This window comes from Eutrigla gurnardus (assembly GCF_963514095.1).
Source record: "Eutrigla gurnardus genome assembly, chromosome: 2".
NCBI classification, from domain to species: domain Eukaryota; kingdom Metazoa; phylum Chordata; class Actinopteri; order Perciformes; family Triglidae; genus Eutrigla; species Eutrigla gurnardus.
Window position 1 is genome coordinate 32,742,591 of NC_139916.1, and position 21,922 is coordinate 32,764,512.

Consider the following 21,922-nt stretch of genomic DNA (forward strand, 5'->3'; position numbering starts at 1 on the left):
CCTGTATGTCAGAGGATTGATTTCAAAATCCTCCTGCTCACATATAAATCACTACATGGTCTAGGACCGAAGTATATCACTGATATGCTCCCACTACATAAGCCTTCTAGACCACTAAGATCTTCTGAGACCAATCTGTTAGTGATTCCCAGAGTAAACAACAATCACGGGAGAGCATCATTTAGTCACTATGCAACAAATAGCTGGAATAAACTTCCTGAAGATGTAAGACTTGCCCCAACTCTTACCACTTTTAAAACTAGACTGAAAACTTTTATGTTCACCATAGCTTTCTGCTAAATCTTTTAATGTCAGCACTGTTTTTAATTATTGCAAATATGTTTTTATTCTCCTTGTCTTTCTGTAATGCATTTTAATTTTGCCTTTATTTTCTTTTAATTCTTCTATTTATTTATTTTTCACTTTGTTGTATGACTTGTCATGATGTGAAGCACTTAAAGTCTGCCTTGTGTATGAAATGTGCTATACAAATAAAGTTGCCTTGCCTTGAAACCTGGCTGTGTGATGAAGACTGTTTGCTTAAACGAAGCTAGTCCTTCCAGCCATATTAATACTCATATATCTCGAGGCAGCAGATGTAGAGGAGGAGTTGCAGCCATTTTTGATTCAAGCCTATCAATCAATCCAAAACGGAAACTAAATTATAACTTATTTGAGAGCCTGATTCTCAGCCTTTCACCCCAACTGGAAAACAATGCAGCCAATTCTGTTTCTTATAGTGTATTATACTGTTTTGTGCTCCTGGTCCATATTCGGAATTCTTATCTGAATTCTCTGAGTTTCTATCAAGTTTAGTCCTTAAATCAGATAAAGTTATTATTGTGGGGGATTTTAATGTCCATGTGGACGTTGTAAATGACATCCTCAGTGTAGCATTTACTTCATTAATAGATTCTATTGGCTCCTGTCAGAGTGTACATAAACCAACTCACTGTCATAGCCACACTCTCAGCCTTGTCTTATCTTATTGCGTTGGAATTGAACACTTAATATAATTTCCTCAAATTACTTGATAACTTTTGAATTATTACTCCTAGACTAAAACGTTGCTAATCTCGGTGTCTATCGGATAGAGCTGTAGTTTAAGGAAGTGATTCCACCAATCTTGAGTTCAAAGCCATGTCTTAATGAAACAGAGGACTTCTATGTTAATTTTAGTCCCTTCCAGATCGATTCTCTTATAGATGACTCTGGAAGCTTACTGAGAACGACTCTCGACTCTGTTGCTCCACTAATACAGACAACTCTAAAACATAGGAAGTTAGCTCCCTGGTATAACTCCCAAACTCGTAAATTAAAACAAAAATTGCATAATCTTGAAATCATTTGGCGCTCCACCAAACTGGAAGAATCCCGCCTAGTCTGGCAAGACAGTCTCAAAACGTATAAGAAGGCTCTCTGTTATGCCAGAGCAGCCTACTACTCTTTAACCTTTAATAGAGGAAAATAACAACAACCCTAGAATATTTTCAGTACTGCAGCCAGGCTGACAAAGAGTCAGCTCTCCTGAGCTATGTATTCCTTTAGATCCTAAGACTTAATGATAACATTTTAGCTGTCAGAGACAAAATTACTCTCAAATTTCCTTAAGGCCTGATTATGCTTCCGCGTAGTGATCACGCAACGGCCACGCAGTTGCTGGGAAACCGTGATGGTTCTGCGTTGGGTTTACGTGTCGAAATGCAATTCAATGCCACACCGGTAAAGTGCGCTATGTTTTTTGTAAAGACTGACCGACCGAGACTCTTGACGTATATCGTAGTTAGCCTCGTTATAGCCTATTTGTTTACTTTCCGGCTTTAAACATCCACTATTTTTCAGAACTTGGTGTTTTTATTTCTTTGTGCAAAAGCGACAAGGTGCAAACAATAAAACGAGGTGCAAACAATAAAAGTAGCCTTTTAAAAGTTTAAATGGCGGTGTTTATGAGTGGAAACTGGATAGCGGTCTCCAGCGGATGTAGTTAGCGGACCAATCACAGCCAATGCCGCTGCGTTGGTGTTGCGTTGGTGTTGCGTTGCCTCGACGCGCGTGTCTAGGATTTTTGGGAGGTGCACGTCAGGCCCTTGCGTTGGACGTAAGGGGGGTCCGCAAGGACGTAAGGGGACCGCAAGCCCCCTTGCGTTGTGTCGACGCGGAAGCATAACTTGGGCTTTAATTCTGAACTACGTTACCCTCAAACTCAGGAATTTAAGAAATAGAAACGGCATTAAGACCTATATTTAGACTGCTTTTCTCCAAACTACCTTAACCAACTAACATCAATGATCTATTCTTCTAAACCTTCAACCCGATACCAACTAGGCTACTCAAAGAAGTCTTACCCTTAGTTAGCGCGTCCTTACTAGATATGATCAATGTGTCATCATTAACAGGCTATGTGCCACAGTCATTTAAAGTAGCTGTAATTAAACCTCTTCTTAAAAAGCCTACTCTAGATCCAGGCAAACTACAGAATGATATATAATCTTCTTTTTCTCTCCAAGATCCTTGAGAAAGTAGTCGCCAATCAGCTGTGTGACTTTCTAAATAACAACAGTCTACTTGAGGACTTCCAGTCAGGATTTAGAGTACATCATAGTACAGAGACAGCTCTGGTGAAAATGTCAAATGACCCTCTTATTGCTTCTGACAAAGGACTGGTTTCTGTAAATGGCCTCATTTATATAGCACTTTTCTCCAAAGCGCTTTACAGGAATGACTGACATTCACCCATTCACTCACACATTCACACACCGACGGTGGAGTCAACCACGCAGGGCGACAGCCAGCTTGTCAGGAGCAATTGGGGTGAGGTGCTCAGGGACACCAGGCACTCCGCTAGGAGGAGCCGGGGATCGAACCAGCAATCTTGCAGTTGCCAGCCAAATGCTCTACCTCCTGAGCTAAACCTCTGTACTTGTCCTGCTAGATCTTAGTGCTTAACGGCAGTATTTTTAAGGCGGCTGACTATTGATTAAATAAAATGGCTAAAATCGGCATCTCTACTGTTACTAACTGGACTCCTCCCAGGGTTATTCCTAGGAGTCTGGCTATGCTTTCTGGTCCAGCAGAGTCCGCTGCGGTCCTGACCGATGCAGACTGCTAACTGGCCTGATGTTGGAAACATTGTAGCTCCACCTGCCTGCTGTGTGACTGCCCATCTACTCCTGCTTTTTGGTCTACAGCGACAAGGTTGAGAAGGATCCATCTCGGCGTGGCTGTGCTTGCTGCCATGGACTATTACTGTTGATACTATCTCTTCTGTTTATACCACCACTACTGATAATGCTACTAGTAATATACTACCAACACCAAATGCAGTTGGAACCCAAGGGCCTGGGCTGCACGAGATTTCTGCCTAAAAGCCTATTAAGGCAGTTTTTTCTCGCCACTGTCGCTGTAGCTCTTGCCCCTGGGTGTTGTTGGGACTTTGAAATTGTATTGACTCTGGAAATCTTGAGCATATTCTAGCCCTGCTCAATGTGTGTCCTGAGATGACTTCTGTTGTGATATGACACTATAAATAAAATTAAACTGAATGGAATTGGTCTGGTCCCGGTAGTGGGTCAGGATTGTTCCAGGAGTGGTTGTTTGTTTATCCTAAACACACTCTTTTGATTTCTATTATTTCTGGTAATTAACACCTGGGTGGGGTTTTCCCTTCATTTACCTGTTCAGTTGTACGGCGGTGCTCGTTAGACAAAGAGGGTGAAGGGGGAGCACACAAGGTCAGTTCTGTCTCAAGTATTTTCATAATATTACTATTTCCGTGCAGTGTTGGAACTTGTCGTCTTAAGGTAGTCCTTTGGTACAATGCAATTAAAGTATTGATATGAATATTTTTATCAATTTACATTGATCATTGAAAATAATGTAAACCTTAACACTGTTACTCAGGATGAAGAATGTTTCTCATATAGCTAGGCCGCAAACTAGCATTGATTTTGAAAATGTCCACTGGTGCAACGCACTGTCCTATAGTACAACATGAAGTCAGTTTCACTTTTTTTTTCTTTACTCCTATCATAATGGACCTTAATATAGTGAAAGCAAACATGTAAACAAACATTTTTTGTATTACAAGTTTTATTGAAAAATTTGTTTAAATATGCAAAAGAGATATAATCCAAGTCTAAAAAATGAATGGAGGTTAATGGATGGCCACATTTGGATGGCCCGTCAAATCTTCTCCTTCCTCTCCCCCAAAAGTCCCTCTCTCCCCCCTCCATCTTCAACTCCCCCTTCCCCCAACCTCTCTCGCCCTCCTTCCTTACCTACCTCCCCCCAATGTCCCTCCCTCCACCTTCTCCTTCATCTCCCCCAACCTCCTCTGGCTTTTCTCCATGCCAAACCCAAACTCCCTCTCTATCAAGCCACTCCCCCCCCCCCCCACCGTTCCATCTTCCCTTCTTTCTAACCTGCCTCTCTGGCTCCTTACTCCTCTCCTAACTGTAGCCCCCACAGTAAATAAACTCGAGGCCAGGACTAGTAATCGCAATACAGCATCACAATAGACCCGCAATCAGAAGGCTAGGCTACGCTCTGGGAGGGACAAACAACAGTAAGAGTGCAAATATTGTACAGCGGAAATTGTGTGTACACTTATTATGGACGGCCAACTCCAATTAATCAGTAGCTACTCACTCCATTGTATATAGACAAAAATTCAGACAAGACAAGACCCCAATGTTCTGCTCACTGCTAACAGTTCACAACCCGGCTGCCCACCCACAGTTCATGTAGAACCCACGTCTGGGTTAAAGTTGAATCCAGGGGGAGGTATAGGTGAGGGAGTGTATGGGACAAAGTGTGTGTGTGTGTGAGAGTGGGGGTGAGAGTTCGATGTAGGCTACAGGGAGCCCCCTACCGGCCTGGCAGGGGGGAGGGGGGGTCGCAGTCTTTTCCAGCTGTAGGCTCTAAGCCTGCTCCTTAGCTCGCCATCATTCCAGAACCTGGCCTGGAGAACAGGACCACAGTTCATACATACAATATACATCAATAAATAGTAATCCAGTGTGCACATAATTCAATCCAAAGCACTAGTAGCACTAGGGAAAATGTCTTCAAATATTCATGATTCAGCAGTAGGGAAATAAATTAAACATCATTTGCAAATCATAAACGACATTTACAATATCATTTAGCAACCATGATCAAACCACATAATATCAATACAAATGCCATGATTCAAGGTCTTAAAAACACATTAATTAAATTGTAGCAATGTGCTAACACAATTCATTCATTGCAGGACTCAGCTTTAGTTTTGGAGAACCTAGGCATGTTTAGCAACCCAGCACTAACCGTGTCTATTAAAATGAATGGCGTTGGCTAGGCTAATGCTAATGCTACAAACAATTGAACTCACCAGTCTCCGTGCAAGCTACGCTCACTGACCAAAGTACTACGGTAACTACGAAAACAAAATGAGAAATTAATGAAGAAACTTGAGGCTGAAAAAAGAAGAGTAAATACGTTTAGACAAAAGAATCAACGCCTCGTGGAAAGACCGAATATGGATAAACATGCAGACAAAAAAACACAAGCTAAACAAACAAAGCGAGGAAACACTGCCCAGGAAAAGAAGAAACAAGTGGAGTCCTTCTTATTAAGGGATGGGAACAGCAGGCTTCTTCCAGGGAAGAAAGACACCATTGGAAGGAAAGTACTTGCAAAATCGTTGGTTGACTTGCACAAGGAATACCTCCAGACTGCTGGACCACACCTTCGACTGTCTTACAGACAGTTTGTACGCTACAGGCCATTTTATGTAACAGAAGCCAAATCAAATGGCCGCAATACATGCGCCTGCTACCAACACAAGAACCTGCGTCTACTTTGATGCGTTGTCACAGCGTGGTATCCTACCATCAAAAAGTCTATCAGATCTTCTTTCCAGCATTACCTGTAATACTGAGAACTTGAAATGCATGGAGCGCACATGCACTGTGTGCTGCTTTGATGAAGTCCAGCTTGCCACACACAACCCAGATGATCGGATCGAGATGGGAACACTGGGCGAAGGAAAATGTGGTGGTCGGAGCCAAAACATAAAAACTGGGTGCAGAGGACTGAGAATGGTACAGTGGGAGAACTGGTTGAAGAGTTCCAGAAAGAGTTGGAAGGTATTGCCATCCACCAGTTCAACTGGCTTTATCAGGCCAAGAAGTTCAGGCATCTGAAGGAACACCTGAAAGAGAATGAAATGGTCCTGCATGTGGACTTTTCTGAAAATTACGCCTGTAAATTGAATACAGAAATTCAGTCATTTCATTTCAGGCAGCAGGCTTCTATCCACACTGTTGTGGCGTACACATGCACAGGGTCACAGTCCTAGGCCACTATCTCGGATTCAGTCAGCCACAGTGAGCGTGCTGTGTGGGCCCATCTGAAACCAGTGGCCCAGGACATTATGAAAAAGTCTGGCCACAAGATTGACACTATGCATGTACTGAGTGATGGTCCAGTAACTCAGTACAGGAACAAGGCCAAGTGTTGTTAAGCAGTGTGCCATACACATGGGAGCTGAAGAGGGTTACGTGGAACTACTCGGAGAGAGCCCACGGAAAAGGCGCACTGGATGGGGTTGGGGGTGGAGTCAAGCGAATGGCTGACAACCATGTCCATGGAGGGCAGGACATACAAAGCCCAAAGGACCTTTATGAATTCCTGATCCAAAAAGAGGTCCCCAACATCCAATTCAAATGGATCAATGAGGCAGTCATACAAGTGTTTGATGAGATGTTGCCACCGTCTGTTCCAAAAGTCCCAGGCATACTTACCACGCACCAGATCCTGTCATTCTCGCCAGGAGAGATTTTCTACAGGGCTCTCAGCTGTTTTTGCCGCTTCCCAGAAATGTGCAGCTGCTTCTCCCCTAAAAAGATGAGGCCAGACAATCGAGCAGTGGAAAGCGGCTCCTCTGAGTCTTTTGAAGCCCAGCCCAAGAGTCCTGAATGTCACAATAGTGGAAAGGAAGTGGAGCAGGGGGAAGAGTACACTGTGGGGAAATTTGTCATAGTGAGGTACGAGAATAAGCCATTTGTGGGCCAAATCACCCAAATACATGAGGAGCACTTTGCAGTGAATTGCTTGCAGCAAGTAAGCAACAAAAACATATTCAAGTGGCCTGCGAAACAAGACTGTATTTTGTACAGCAAGGACCAACTTTTTTCTGTCATCTCTGAGCCAGAGCCCTACCAGCGGGCCCCACAACTCGCCAAGTACAACTGGCTGCTTTTCAATGAGGTGTGAAAAGGGAATGAGTTTCTGCTACACTACAGCTTTTTATTTTGCTTGTATTTCACAGTGTAGTATGTTGTACAGCACAGTTTATAATGAATTAATTCACAGGATGTTTTGCTGTGTTGTCTTGATGGGTTGTTCAATTAATTTTACCCAGTTATTTTCTTGATTAATTCCATTTATGGTTATGTGAAAGTATGGCTATCAGAATGTTTTTAACTTGTGTTGTACTTTTGTTGTATTGCTTTTGTGTTGTTATATTTGCTTGTATTGCATGGTGTACTATGTTGTACAGCACAGTTCATGAAATAACAAATTAATTCACAATTAATTATTTTAAAGAACCACAGGATGTTTCACTGTGTTGTGTTGATGGGTTGTTCAATGAATTGGTGGAAATGCTTTCAAGCATATTCCAACCTATGTTATCCTGTTCGGCCATTTTGTTTATTATTCTTCTTCCATACGTTTTTTGGTCGCCTCTAGCTGCTGCATACTTTCAGCTACAAAAACCATTCAGCTATCAAAATGTTCAGCTCTTTCCAGGATATCTTCAACATTTTTTCAGCCTTTCATACTTTTCATATTATTCAGCTCTTTGAAATGTATCTCCTTCCACAAATTTTAAGCTAGAGACTCCATTTAAACTTTAAACAACCTACAAGACTTTGAACTATTCAATTCTTGTTCAGTTTTTTGATATCTTTTACTGTTTTCCTATAATCACAGTTTATGTTTTATGTTTTTTTCAGACCTCATCAGAGTTTATAATGGGTGTGTATTGCGCGTGCTAGAGTGGGTGACATCATCGCTCAGAGTGCAGCCCAAAACGCTTGAGATTTTTTCTCTTTCCAAACTCCTTCCGGCCACAATTTTCACTCTACACATGTGATATTTTCCAATTTTGTAGACAAACTTGTCCTGTCTCTCACAATGTGCTCAAAAAATCTGTGAGATTTACAGAATTTGAATTAGAAGCCTCTAGGCGCGGCCACGTATGTCGTTTCTCCTAATTGGGTCCAATGCAAATCGAGAAAAGGATTTTCAAAGAAAAGCTGAAACTACACCATTTCTAACTCGCCCTAGCGTCCATATTTCTGACACTGGGAAAAAATAAAAGTGATCAGTGTCTTCAGCAAAGTCTTGTGGCGCTAACGGTGCAAAGATTTTGGTGATAGCAGTTTCGGTGTGAGCGTGGGAAGCTTTTGTTCGGAGCCAAAATTCAGAGACAGTTTAGAGAGTCTCACGCACACGCAGAGGGCCGTCGCTATGGTGACGGCCCTCTGTGGCTTTGATCTTGAGAAGTGACAGCAGGTGTGCTCTGATTGGCGGACAGGAGCAGTGGACAGGAGCAGTCAGTGGGAGTTGTAGTTTTTCAAACATCTTCTGCTCAGGCATACTTTCACCTAGAAACTCCATTTAAACTTTAAAATGTAGACACAAGTCTGTCTATCTCTCTCTCTGTCTCACTCTCTGTCTCTATCTCTCACTCACTCTCTTTCTCTCTGTCTCTCTCTGTCTCACTTCTGTCTGTCTGACTACTACTACTACTACTACTTCTACTACTAGCCTACTACTGATTCTACCTCCACTACTTGTACTTGTACTAGTACTACAACTGCTTCTACTACTAGCCTACTAGTGATACTACGTTCACTACTCGTACTTGTACTAGTACTACTACTACTTCTACTACTAGCCTACTACTGATACTACGTCCACTACTTGTACTTATACTACTACTGCTACTACTAGCCTACTACTGGTACTACCTCCACTACTACTATTTCTACTACTAGCCTACTACTGATACTACTTCTAATACTTCTACTACTAGCCTACTACTGATACTACCTCCACTACTTGTAGTAGTACTAGTACTACTACTACTTCTTCTACTACTGATACTACATCCACTACTTGTACTTGTACTACTACTCCTTTGCTACTAACCTACTACTGATACCATGTCCACTGCTTGTACTTGTACTAGTACTACTATTAGTTTACTACTGATACTACCTCCACTACTTGTAGTAGTACTAGTACTACTACTACTAGTACTTCTACTTCTACTACTACTACTTCTACTAATACTACTAGTACTACTGCTACTACTACTACTACTGATACTACTCCTACTACTTCTATTAGTACCCTACTAATACTACAAACAAACAGAACATTCAAATATTAAAATGTTCAGCTCTTTAAGGACATTTCAACTTGTCTTCAACATTTTTTTGCCTTTCATATTCTTCTCAAAGATTCAGGTTTTTCATATTTGTTCAGCTATTTAGCTTATTTCATACGTTTGCAGATATTAAGCTTTCTTAATATTATTTTCAAGTATTTATTTTTCATAATTTTGCTCAGCCTTTTCATACTTTTCACATATTCAGCTTTTTGAATATTCTCTTCAGCTTTTTCATACTTTTCACATATTCAGCTTTTTGAATATTCTCTTTAGCTATTCAGCTTTTCAAACTTTTTGCATATTCAGCTTTTTGAATAGTCTCTTCAGCTATTCAGCTTATTTCATACGTTTGCAGATATTAAGCTTTCTTAATATTATTTTCAAGTATTTATTTTTCATAATTTTGCTCAGTTTTTTCAAACTTTTTGCATATTCAGCTTTTTTAATATTCTCTTCAGCTATTCAGCTTTTTCATACTTTTGCACATATTCAGCTTTTTTAATATTCTCTTTAGCTATTCAGCTTTTCAAACTTTTTGCATATTCAGCTTTTTGAATAGTCTCTTCAGCTATTCAGCTTTTTCATACTTTTCACATATTCAGCTTTTTCATACTTTTCACATATTCAGCGTTTTGAATATTCTCTTCAGCTATTAAGATTTTCAAACTTTTTACATATTCAGCTTTTTGAATATTCTCTTCAAATATTCAGCTTTTTCATACTTTTGCACATATTCAGCTTTTTTTAATATTCTCTTCAAATATTCTGCTTTTTTAATATTTTCTTCAAATATTCAGCTTTTTTTTCAGTGTTGCTTCAGCATCAAAGCATTTCCACGCATTTTCCGCAGGAAACGCATTTTCTAGTTTTACTCAGTTATTTTGTAGATGAATTCAATTTATGGTTATGTGAAAGTATGGCTATCAAAGCACAGTTCAGGAAATAACGAATCAATTCATAATGAATTATTTTAAAGGAGCAAAGGATGTTTCACTGTGTTGTTTTGATGGGTTGTTCAATGAATTTGACCCAGTTATTTTATAGATGAATTCCATTCATGGTTATGTGAAAGTATGGCTATCAGAAAAAATATTTTACCTGTGTTGTTCTTAAAATTTTACTAAATTTAAAATAATAAATTTGACTTTGTACACGACATGGGCATACTCCTGTGGTGCAGTTGTCTTCATTTTTGACGCTCAAGTCACTACACTTACTTTTCCTCACAAACATTCAGTGAAGAAAAGACCGAGGTCAGAGCCAATCAGAGAAGAAGGCCCGCCCCAACTCAGCCTCTGATTGGCTCAGACCGTGGTGATTAATCTCTGTATGCTGTGGGGGGGGAAATAACATGACACTACACACGTTAGGAGCACCAGTGCGACCAGGAACATATTTAGCTGCACTTGACTGAATTTTGGTTGCATGTGCACCCAAAATGGTCACTCTGGAGCCCTGGCTTCCTCAAAAAACGGTCCGTGCTAGAGGCAGAGTTTTTGCCTCGAGCATTTTCTGGAATCAAGTTACTTGAATAACTTGAATAATCATTTCAGCCCTAATAGGGACCTTCTCTGGTTTCCAAACTCATCCAGCGTCTTTTCAAGATGCCGATTGTGCGCTCTGGAGCGAGTATGCGTACCGCGGATAGAACAACACCTCCGGGTGAGTCTGAAGGTTGGTGAGTGATGTCATCAAGCAGGGGACAAGGACAGATCCTCCATCTTCTAATAACAAAAGTCATGATGGGAATAGAGCCCAGTGTTGCTGGACTTTATCATGAACGATTCAAAGATGTGTATGAGCAATGGGCACAATAACACACAGTAACCAATTATTGGCACAAATATGTCAGCACTCAAATGTGCGCTTTTGTAGTATGTTTTTAAATGTTCGTAGGATTTGTTCTTACCGACACAAGAAAACGTAAGTGCATTAAAGTGATAGTTCGGAATTTTGGACATAAGACCTATTTTCCAACTCAGCCGGTGTGTTCGAGACGTCTGGAGACGTTTTCAAGAAATTTCATTCAGTTCTTCTAGTTGCCAAGTTCGCTTGTGCTATGGCTAGCGCAAGTCAATCGTTCTAGTTAGCATGGCATTAAAAACACTCATACCGACTCCACAGTGCAAACTCCACAGGAGTTTGACTCCACAGGCAAATCAATGGTAACGGCAGACTATCAATGTACATATCTGTGTTGATACAATGTTTGAAATAAAACCAACCTTGCATTTTTAAGGATTTATGTCTCAAAAGCAGCAGCAGCATGTCATACTTCCTAGTAGGCTATGGCAGCGGCGGACTGATATCACCTAGCACTTACAAGTTACCGGTTCTATAATAGTTTGTTTACCTGCTGTCATTGCTACAGACGCAAAGTAGCCTGCAGTGCTAGTTTCTTCAATCTCACAGAAATGGCAGAAACTTTTGAAGACTCTGATGAGGAGTTTTTTTCCACCCAAACCCAACCATACCTGTACGAGCCTGGATATACAGAGGAAGAATTGCGCAAGAGGGCAGAACGTGAACGAGCATCTGTGGAGACCGAGATAGCCCCCGCTGGAGCTGAGAACCGGGACCAAACAAAAAGAGACTGGTGCCAGGAGGGAATCCCCCAGCAACGCGTCCGAGGGTTTACGGTTCTCCGGACGGAGCAGAGGTTCGGGTTTGCAGTGCGTAATTGTGGGTTGGCTGGGACGTGGGCTGCCCGGTGTTTGCGTGAGGTCCAATCGCTTTTCACCCAGGTCTAAGGGCATGAGGCCCGACAATTCGGCCCGGTTCGATTGCCTATTTACGGGCAGTAGTTCGGGCGGCGCGTCTTAGAGTTTTGATCCCGACGGAGCGTCCGTGTGGATTCGCGTGACCGTGTGCTGCTCGGTGTTTGTGTGAGGTCCAAGCGCTTTTCAGACAGCCTTGGGGGCATAACAATTCAGCGGTGTTCAGGTGTGTATTTACCGGAGGGATTCCCCGCAACGCCTCCGAGGGTTTACGGTTCTCCAGATGGAGCAGAGGTTCGGGTTCGCGGTGCGTAATTGTGGGTTCGCGGGGCCGTGTGCTGCCCGGTGTTTGAGTGAGCTCCGAGGGCTTTTCAGACAGCCGTGGGGGCTTAACGGCCGACAAATCAGCGGTGTTCAGGTGTGTATTTACCGGCTGGATTCCGAGCAGCGCGTCTGAGTTTTGAATCCGACGGAGCAAAGTAAAATTCCGCTGCTGCTGAGAAACTAGTCCCTCAAAAAATGGATGATTCATGCGATGCAAGGTTAGTTTTGTTTCAAATATTATATCTATATCAACAGAGATATGTACATCGACAGTCTAGGGTTTAATTTATTTGCCTCGGGTGCACTGTGGAGTGGGCAAGACTGTTTTTAATGCCATGTTAACTAGAACCATTGACTTGCGCTAGCCATAGCACAAGTGAACTCGGCAACAAGAAGAACTGAATGAAATGTCTTGAAAACGTCTCCAGACGTCTCAAACACACTGGCTGAGTTGGAAAATAGGTCTTATGTCCAAAATTCCGAACTATCACTTTAATGGGGTTTAAGAACAAATGTCTTGGTGGATGAGGCCCTAATCCCATTGACCTAGCGTTAGATGACTTTATCTCTGTTCTCCTTCTGTTCTCGTCTCCATGCATACTCCAGCTTCACTAACTGTTGGCTGCTTGCTTTGTGTCCAACACACACAGCTGGACGCAAACAGGAAACAGGACAGGTGTCACATAGTGACGTGTAACAGAAATACTGAATACTGTATACATGTCCAAGAAATGCTGCTTAAACCTGAATAGTATCAACATATCACCCACATCTTTATCTGAAAATGATCCGTTCAGAATAAGAACTCATTAAGAATATCCAACAGAATAAGACACTTTTTAAGTTAATTCGATCTACCAACAATAGGAGAGAAACAAAACCAATATATAAATTCATATATCACAGCAAAGGAATTGGAAGAAGCCATTAATAAAGTTGAAAACAAATAAAGCCCCGGTGAGTGACGGCTTCCCGGCTGAATGGTACAAAATGTTTAAAAAGGAATTGAGTCCAATGTTATTAGCAGCATTCAATGAAACCTTAAAAAAAGGTAAGATTCCCAGAATCCTCGAACTGGAAAGATCTACCAGACAGGGCTGTTGCTTATCACCAACTCTTTTTTCTATTTTCATCGAGCCCTTGGCCCAAGCAATAAGAGAAGATGAAGGTATAGCAGGAATAGAGGTGAAGGGCACAGAACATAAAATCGGGCTTTTTGCAGATGATGTTATGATCAGTCTAAAACAACCGGGTGTTTGTCTCCCAAGACTTATTGAAAGCCTGGATTCATTTTATTACTTGTCAGGTTCGCCCGTTCCAACTATCGGGGGAACACACTCCTCAGCCTCCCTGGTAAAGTCTATTCCAGGGTACTGGAGAGGAGAATTCGGCCGATAGTCGAACCTCAGATTCAGGAGGAACAATGCGTTTTTTGTCCTGGCCATGGAACACTGAACCAGCTCCATACCCTCTGCAGGGTGCTCGAGGGTTCATGGGAGTTTGCCCAACCAGTCCACATGTGTTTTGTGGACCTGGAGAAGGCATTCGACCGTGTCCCTCGTGGCATTCTGTGGGAGGTAGTTCGGGAGTATGGGGTCGGGGGCCCTCTGCTAGGGGCTGTACGGTCCCTGTATGACCGGAGCAGGAGCCTGGTTCGCATTGCCGACAGTAAGTCAGACCTGTTCCTGGTGCATGTTGGACTCTGGCAGGGCTTCCCTTCCCCGGTTCTGTTCATTATTTTTATGGACTGGGCCGGAGGGGATCTGATTTGGGAGCCACTGGATTTCATCCCTGCTTTTTGTGGACGATGTGGTCTTGTTGGCTCCTTCGAGCGAGGACCTCCAGCATGTCCTGGGGCGGTTTGCAGCCGAGTGCGAAGCAGCTGGGATGAGGATCAGCACCTCCAAGTCTGAGGCCATGGTTCTCGACCGGAAAAAGGAGGCTTGCTCCCTCTGGGTTGGGGGAGAGTTCCTGTCTCAAGTAGAGGAGTTCAAGTATCTTGGGGTTTTGTTCACGAGTGAGGGAAGGATGGAGCGTGAGATTGACAGGCGGATCAGTGCGGCGGCCACAGTAATGCGGTTGTTGTATCCGTCTGTTGTGATGAAGAGAGAGCTGAGTCGAAAGGCGAAGCTCTCGATTTACCGGTCAATCTACGTTCCTACCCTCACTTATGGTCATGAACTCTGGGTCGTGACCGAAAGAATAAGATCCCGGATACAAGCAGCCGAAATGAGCTTCCTTCACAGGGTGGCGGGTGCTCCCTTAGAGATAGGGTGAGGAGCTCCGTCACGCGGGAGGAGCTCGGAGTAGAGCTGCTGCTCCTCCACATCGAGAGGTGGCCCCCTGGATGCCTCCCTCAGGAGGTGTTCCAGGTATGCCCCACTGGGAGGAGACCCCAAGGAAAACCCAGGACACACTGGAGTGACTACGTCGCCTGGCTGGCCTTGAAACACCTTGGGATCCTCCCGGAGGAGCTGGAGGAAGTGTCCGGGAGAGGGAAGTCTGGGTGTCCCTGCTCAGACAGCTGCCCCCGCGACCCGGCCCCGGATGAAGCGGAAGAGAATGGATGGATGGATGGATGGACTTGTCAGGTTATAAACTCAATGTGACAAAAACACAGGTACTACCCATAAACTATACCCAGTCATACAACAAACATAAATTCAAATGGGAAGCAAAAACAATAAAATACCTAGGTGTAATTATTAGTAGAAACTTAACAAAATGAATTATGGGACTCTAAATCAAGATATTCAAAAGCATATGTGTGACATTGACCCTAATTGCTCCTGACAAGCTGGCTGTTGCCCTGCGTGGTTGACTCCGCCGTCGGTGTTTGAATGTGTGCGTGAATGGGTCAACGTCAGTCATTGCTGTAAAGCGCTTTGGATAAAAGCGCTATATAAATGAGGCCATTTACCATTTTACCAGTCCAGTTACCGGTACACATGTGTCTCTCACTAGACACCAGACCTCCCACATACAAGAAACAGGGGGTAGACATATAGAAGGCGGCCAGCACCATTATGAACACACAGGGGAACATTAAGCAAACAATTACACAATGACAACAAATAACACTCTGAGACTAAACATATATCTATTGCACCTGCCCACAACAATTACAATACAACGTACACATCACAAAATGTATGGTATGGAAGACATTCCTAAAAGTTGGCTTGATCAGAGCCTACTCTCCCCTGACATGTGATTCTAAATTGAAACCAGGGGCAATGGATAGTAGTTATTTGGGATGCATGATATTATCGGCAAGGTATCGGTATCGGCCGATATTGACGTTAAAATGTATTATCGGATATCGGATAACATGCCGATATATTAAACCGATAAATAAAGACTGCTGCTTCCTTGATTGCGTGTGCAGCGCGACGTGACACGTCACCTACTTTAACTTGCAGCAGAGCGAGGGAGAATGTTGGCAGTGTGAACGTTTTTTAAGGTGTCGGAAACGGTTAGCAAAGTTTGTATTTGCAATGATTGTTCAGCGTTGGTGATGCGAGGAGGAGCCAAGACGCATTCTTTTAACACCACAAACGTAAGTCGCAGTCGGCAACATTTGTTTGATCATGTCACTGAAGCCGACACCAGTGTTTCCCCTAGAATTTTTTTCAGGCCCGGTGGTACCCACCGAAAAAACCCTAAACAGACAAGACGCGTGGGAGGGTGTATTGGTGCAGTTGGATTAAGTCAGGTGGCACAGCAAGCAGTCTGCAATTCTGCAATTATTATATTTGCATTCAACATTTTTGTTCAACCTGAGTGTATTCAAGGTTTTCAAGGATTAAAGGAGAGAGTGACTTATTAAGGTGCCGGTTGATGGAAATGATCCAAAATTAGGGGCCGGAAAAATATGTCTGGAAAATGATGAGCATCACATTAATAGCTACAGATACTTTTATACGTTATAAAACATTATAACGACATATGAGTGCATATATTGTCTTATTTTATCAAGTAAAATATAAGTTATAGGTTTACTCAACAGCCTAATAGTTCATAGAAATTCAGGTAGAAATAGGTTAACTCAGAGTTCCACAGCTTATCAAAAACAATCCTTATTTTATTAGGCTGCCTATGGCTTGATGTTGTTTTTAAGGAGCGCCGTCTCTGCATATATTTCTCGACAACACTCGACCTGCATCAGCGAATGTGCGCACGAGCGGATCTGTGCGAGCAGGCAGCGCGAGGAAAGCGGATTTTGGACGGAGACACAGCGGCATTTTTCTTATAAATGCACCGGTCCGGTTCCGCTCACACCACGAGTCTGAAGAGTGCAACAGCTTATCAAAATACAGTGTCAACGTTCCGTGTTTTCAAAGTAGAAAGCGACATCGTGGTGGTTTAACGAGGCGGAACGGCATCAGAACAACATCAAGCGCGTAAAGGACACGAAGAAGAACGTAGCGGGAGCGCGCGGCGAGGATTGTTGCGGCCGCGCGTCTTGCGGAGCAAGTCTACTGTGCTGCGCGGAGGCGCTCCTAATGTAAATGATTATTGATTTATGAATGAATTGATAGGTGGCTTATTTTTGGCGTATTGATTTTTTTTTTGGCCTGGCGGCAGGTCTCCTTGGCCTGGCGGCCCGCCAGGCCTGTACAATGGTAGGGGAAACACTGGACACTATGCTCCGATAGAACAACATAAATCACCCGGTTTTAGAAAGAAAACGCGCCTCTACATGCAGGTAGAGCCTGTTGTTTGTTTTGCAAATATCCACTGCACCCGTATCATCCTGTCTACTCGCAGTTCACAGTTCGTGCACACGCCACAGATCCCACCTCCCCCCTCACACATGTTACAAGTAAGTTAGCCAGGCTACCTCTGTGTAGCGTGTACTCCATGCCGTTTATCGATGAGAGAAGACACGGAATCTGGTGCGCGCACACTGACGAGCACTCGATGGGAGGGAGCAGAGGAGCTCGGTGGTAGAGGAGGAGGGGCCTGATGTTGGAAACGTTCCAAATTTGACTGAGTCAACTCCATCTACCAGACTTGCCAACTGCACTTTAATTGGAACGTGCCGCTTACAACCAACTGTCATCCTATCTCTCGCAGAACAACCTCCTTGACCCTAATCAATCAGGATTCAGGACTGCTCACTCCACTGAGATGGCCCTCCTCACAGTGACCGAGTCCCTGCGAGATGCCAGAGCCTCATCCCACTCCTCTGTTCTAGTTCTCCTCGACCTATCTGCTGCATTCGACACAGTCAACCACCATATCCTCCTCTCCACCCTGGCTGAACTTGGCATAACTGACTCTGCTCTCACCTGGTTTACATCATACCTGACAAATCGCACCTTTCAGGTCACATGGAATGGCTCTATGTCCAAACCCTGTTCTCTGGACACGGGTGTCCCTCAAGGCTCAGTATTAGGACCGCTTCTGTTCTCACTCTACACCAGATCACTAGGTTCTGTTATTACATCGCATGGATTCTCCTATCATTGTTACACAGATGACTGGCTGACATCTCTGTCTGGACAACTGCACATCACCTCAAGCTTAACCTGAATAAAACCAAACTCCTCTTCATCCCAGGGAAAGACTGCCCTCGCATGGACCTGTCGGTCACTGTCGCGGGCATCACAGTATTGCCTTCCACAACTGCGAGGAACCTGGGTGTAATCCTCGATGACCAACTATCCTGCACCCCCAACATCACTGCTGTGGCCCGATCCTGCTTCTCTATTTCAGCTGGCCGGCTAGTACCACCATCGCAGAAATCAAACAAATGTCCCTCAGCAAAGTCCAGACTCTTCTCTGTTCTGGCGCCTCAGTGGTGGTGGAACGAACTCCCGACCAATGTCAGGACAGCAGAGTCACATGCCATCTTCCGAAAAAAGGCTCAAGACTCACCTGTTCAGACACTTCACCTCAACTCTGCATAGCAGGACCCACTAACACCCCCCCCCCCCCCCCCCCCCAAAAAAAAAACCTTACCTAGCACATAGGACTTTGATCATAGCACTGTTGTTCTTAAGGTTTGTTTGCTGAACAGCTACTACTTTACTCAGACGAGGATCTAACACTTGTTATATTTTTTAGCTCTTACTTTATTGGCAATGATATGGTTTCTTTGTTCCTTTCTTTTGACAAATGTACTTATTGTAAGTCGCTTTGGACAAAAGCGTCTACAAAATGTAAATGTAAACACGATTTCAACAAAACTATATAAAAAATATTAGCATATTGCTAGCTACCTTAGTGATTTACAAATGTTTTTTGTTTTGGATGACATTCAGATCTGGCTTTGCATTCGTCATACTGAGCTGTGTGGTGTCGACGTAAATGGTCAAACAAGTTTGTTGTGTTACCGCTCGCTACCGACGCAGAACGCGTGTTTGGTCGACATCATCCCTCTTGTAACCGAAATAAGTCCAGATAACTGACGTTGCTTTTCTTTTTGGCAACAAGTCTTCATTTTCGGTTTTCTCTTGTTCGTTGCTCATTTTGCAAACGTTGTTGTTACCGGCAGCGCCAGCGACTCACTCCATGTGCAGGGGCGTGGTTTCCTCCTCTCTAAATTTGATTGGCGGCTGGCAGGGTAGTCAGCTTGCCAACTGAGTAAAGAACGAATGTGATTGGTGGATCGCTGCACAGCACACGCAGAGTGTACATGCAGTGTATGTCAGTCAGCTACCGTTGAAATTAGATGAGTTCATTCGTCTCCTACATCGCAGGCTCTGCCATGTGACTATCGCTCATACGTACATTGCGATGACGATGCTCAAACGATATATCGTGCAGCCCTAGGCTGGACGCAGTCGAGGAGATACTTAACATGGAAAGACTTGCGTATATATTGAGGCTCCAGCAAGCAAAATTCCATAAGAAATGCGAAAAAATGGACAGAATACCATTCACAATGTAGTCACCACCGAAAACTTTGATGTCAGAGAAATTTGAGTGTTATTACTAAGAACATGTATCCCACTGACGCTGTTCTGTGTTCTTTATTGTTTATTTCAAAAATCAATAAAATCTGAGTTAAAAAAAAAGAATATCCACGTTTACGTGGTATATCAAATAAGGTATATTGTCCCAGTTGGAATAGTGAATAGAGTGAGCATGTAAACTTGTCATCGCCGCGTCAATGTTACATGACTCACATGGGGAGTGGCTTTGGTGCCAATGTGTTCCACCAGCCAATGGTGTGACTGCAACTCATATCATTCTGAGCAACAAGTGTTGACAGGACGCCTCCATGAGGCAGACAGGAAAGCCCACGGAGACGACAGAAAGTCTTCTATTCTTCTAAACACTGGAGTAGTGAGTGTGATCAACCAACGATGCCTTTGTGCTCACAGGATCTGGTGCAGCAGCAGAATCAGCCTGTCTGTTGACCGAAGGAGATCTAACGGAACAGTTGCAGTGTTCTCATGTTGTCAAGTTGTCATCGGCAACAGGAAGACTTGGTCAGATTGAAGAAAAGGTGGTGGTTTGGTTGAAAACAGACAAAATAAACACAAATCAAAAGTAACTGTCTGTTACTAAGTGTGTGTTTTTAGCAGCTGCTACTTGACGTTCAGGATCTTTAACAGTGTTTCTGCAGCATTTTCAACCTTCTGTTGATTATTATAAGAAAAGTAAAGAAATAATTTTTACCTTCAGTTGTGGTAACAACACGTTGATGTGGTAAATGACAATGAATAGTGAGTGGTAATAGATTCTAGGGCTGTTGGAATGAATTTTGGGAATCAAATATAATTTGAATAGTAAACAAATACTCATGGAATGCTGAAATTAATATTCAAATGTGTCTAACGTTGGCAGATCTGTTTTCTGAATCACTATCTCAATATCAGAAACAGCCGAGAGCGACACCGTGGAGATAACACCCAGGGAGATAACTGCTCGGCAGCACTTGGTGAAATGACAACAAAGATATCGATGGACCTCGAGAAGCGATGCAGTCATAACAAAGATGCATTCATGCTTCTGAATACTGCTAGCTAGCTCGACCCGCGTCTCCATCGGCTTATTCATTAGGAACAAGACCAACAGCAGGATGTACGTGAGAAAGTGAAAGTAGAGCTGACGGTGAGACGAGGAGGGCGTAGCCATTGCAACGGGGACAGTGTCCCCAGGAGAACGGCAATGTGGTTATTTTACTTTGTGTTTAAGTTGACAGTTTGAGGTCATTCATTTTGTGCCTAAGCTTAATTATTACTCATCTGGAAAGCTGTCGCCTGTTGGGAACTCATCATATTTATTGGTAATGTTTTTGGAACACCCTCTAGTGGACAGGAAGGAAAACAACCACATTGCCGATAATGGCATTGGTACTTCCTTCACTGGTTGCAAAAATTCCAAGATGGTGATGGACAAAATCCAAGATGGTGACGGCCAAACTGCCGAACTAGAGACTTGAAAAACGGAAGTGTTGGTCCACTTCTTATATGTCTATGTCACAAACAGAGCTACAACAGTCACAGCTGTGACTATAAATGTTACGCTTCATGGTATTTTAAAGCCGTGGCTGGTGTGTGGTGAAGGAACATGGATGGATGTGATTTAGTGAACGGGGGAACAGCAGCACTTCCTCCTGTGCAACAGATTGTTCTAATAAAAGCTCTGCTTGAGATGAGCAGGAGGGAGGGGATGCTTCTAAGCCCAGAGGCCGTCCACAGATACGGGATCTACTACACTCTCACTCCCTCACTCGCTCGCTCGCTCATCCTTCAGCCTCTCCTTTTTGGTGTCTTTAGTTTGGATTCACACATGTTGTCTGATAACCTTTTACACACAGTCTGGCTTTGCCATCATGCTTCCAGGATGTTGAAAGGAAAAGAGATGTTATGCTTTCTGAGCAGTAAGCTGGTGGAACTATCATCCCACTCCATCCACCTATCTCATAAAGATATATTCTCTCTCTCTCTCTCTCTCTCTCTCTCTCTCTCTCTCTCTCTCTCTATATATATATATATATATATATATATATATTTATTCTAATAAAAGTACCCCATCCTTGTGTGTGTCTCTGAGTGCACTGAGCTACATGTTTGGATGAGAGGATCAGGAAGCAGCAGTTGGTGTCAAGCTGTAGAACTTCTTACCTTCTGCTGCCTCCTGGCCATGTCCGTCGGTTGCTTCGCGTTGAACGGATATGCGATGCAGCGCATCACGAACACGTACAGCTGGAGTCTCTTCTTCCTCTCCTCCTCATCTCTCTGCATCTTCTCCAGGTCCTCTTTCTCCTTGTCGCTTCCCACCGACGGGCTGGGGCTGGAGGGGCGGCCGCCGCCGCTCCCGCCGCCGCGGGGCTGGAGTCCTCCGCCGCCGTGGCCGTCGGAGGCTCGGCCTGGTGACAACCGGGCTCCTCCGAGGCTCTTCGGGGCCGCAACCTCTTTGCGCTCCACCTCCTGTATCTCATCCCCTTCCTCCTCGCTGGAAGACGGGTCCAACATGC

The 21,922-nt window shown here is 43.6% G+C and overlaps 1 protein-coding gene across 3 annotated transcripts in view; it reads right to left on the reverse strand.

The window, feature by feature from the left end:
• cadpsa (Ca2+-dependent activator protein for secretion a) overlaps positions 1-21,920 on the reverse strand; it is a gene marked incomplete at its 5' end in the record, with an annotated part of 352,388 nt that extends 330,468 nt beyond the window's left edge. For all 3 annotated transcript variants that reach the window (XM_084025306.1, XM_084025305.1, XM_084025304.1), the window contains one exon: positions 21,570-21,920. In XM_084025306.1, the coding sequence (XP_083881432.1) occupies positions 21,570-21,920 (351 nt within the window). The remainder of the gene's footprint in view (positions 1-21,569) is intronic.
• Positions 21,921-21,922: the final 2 nt, after the last annotated feature.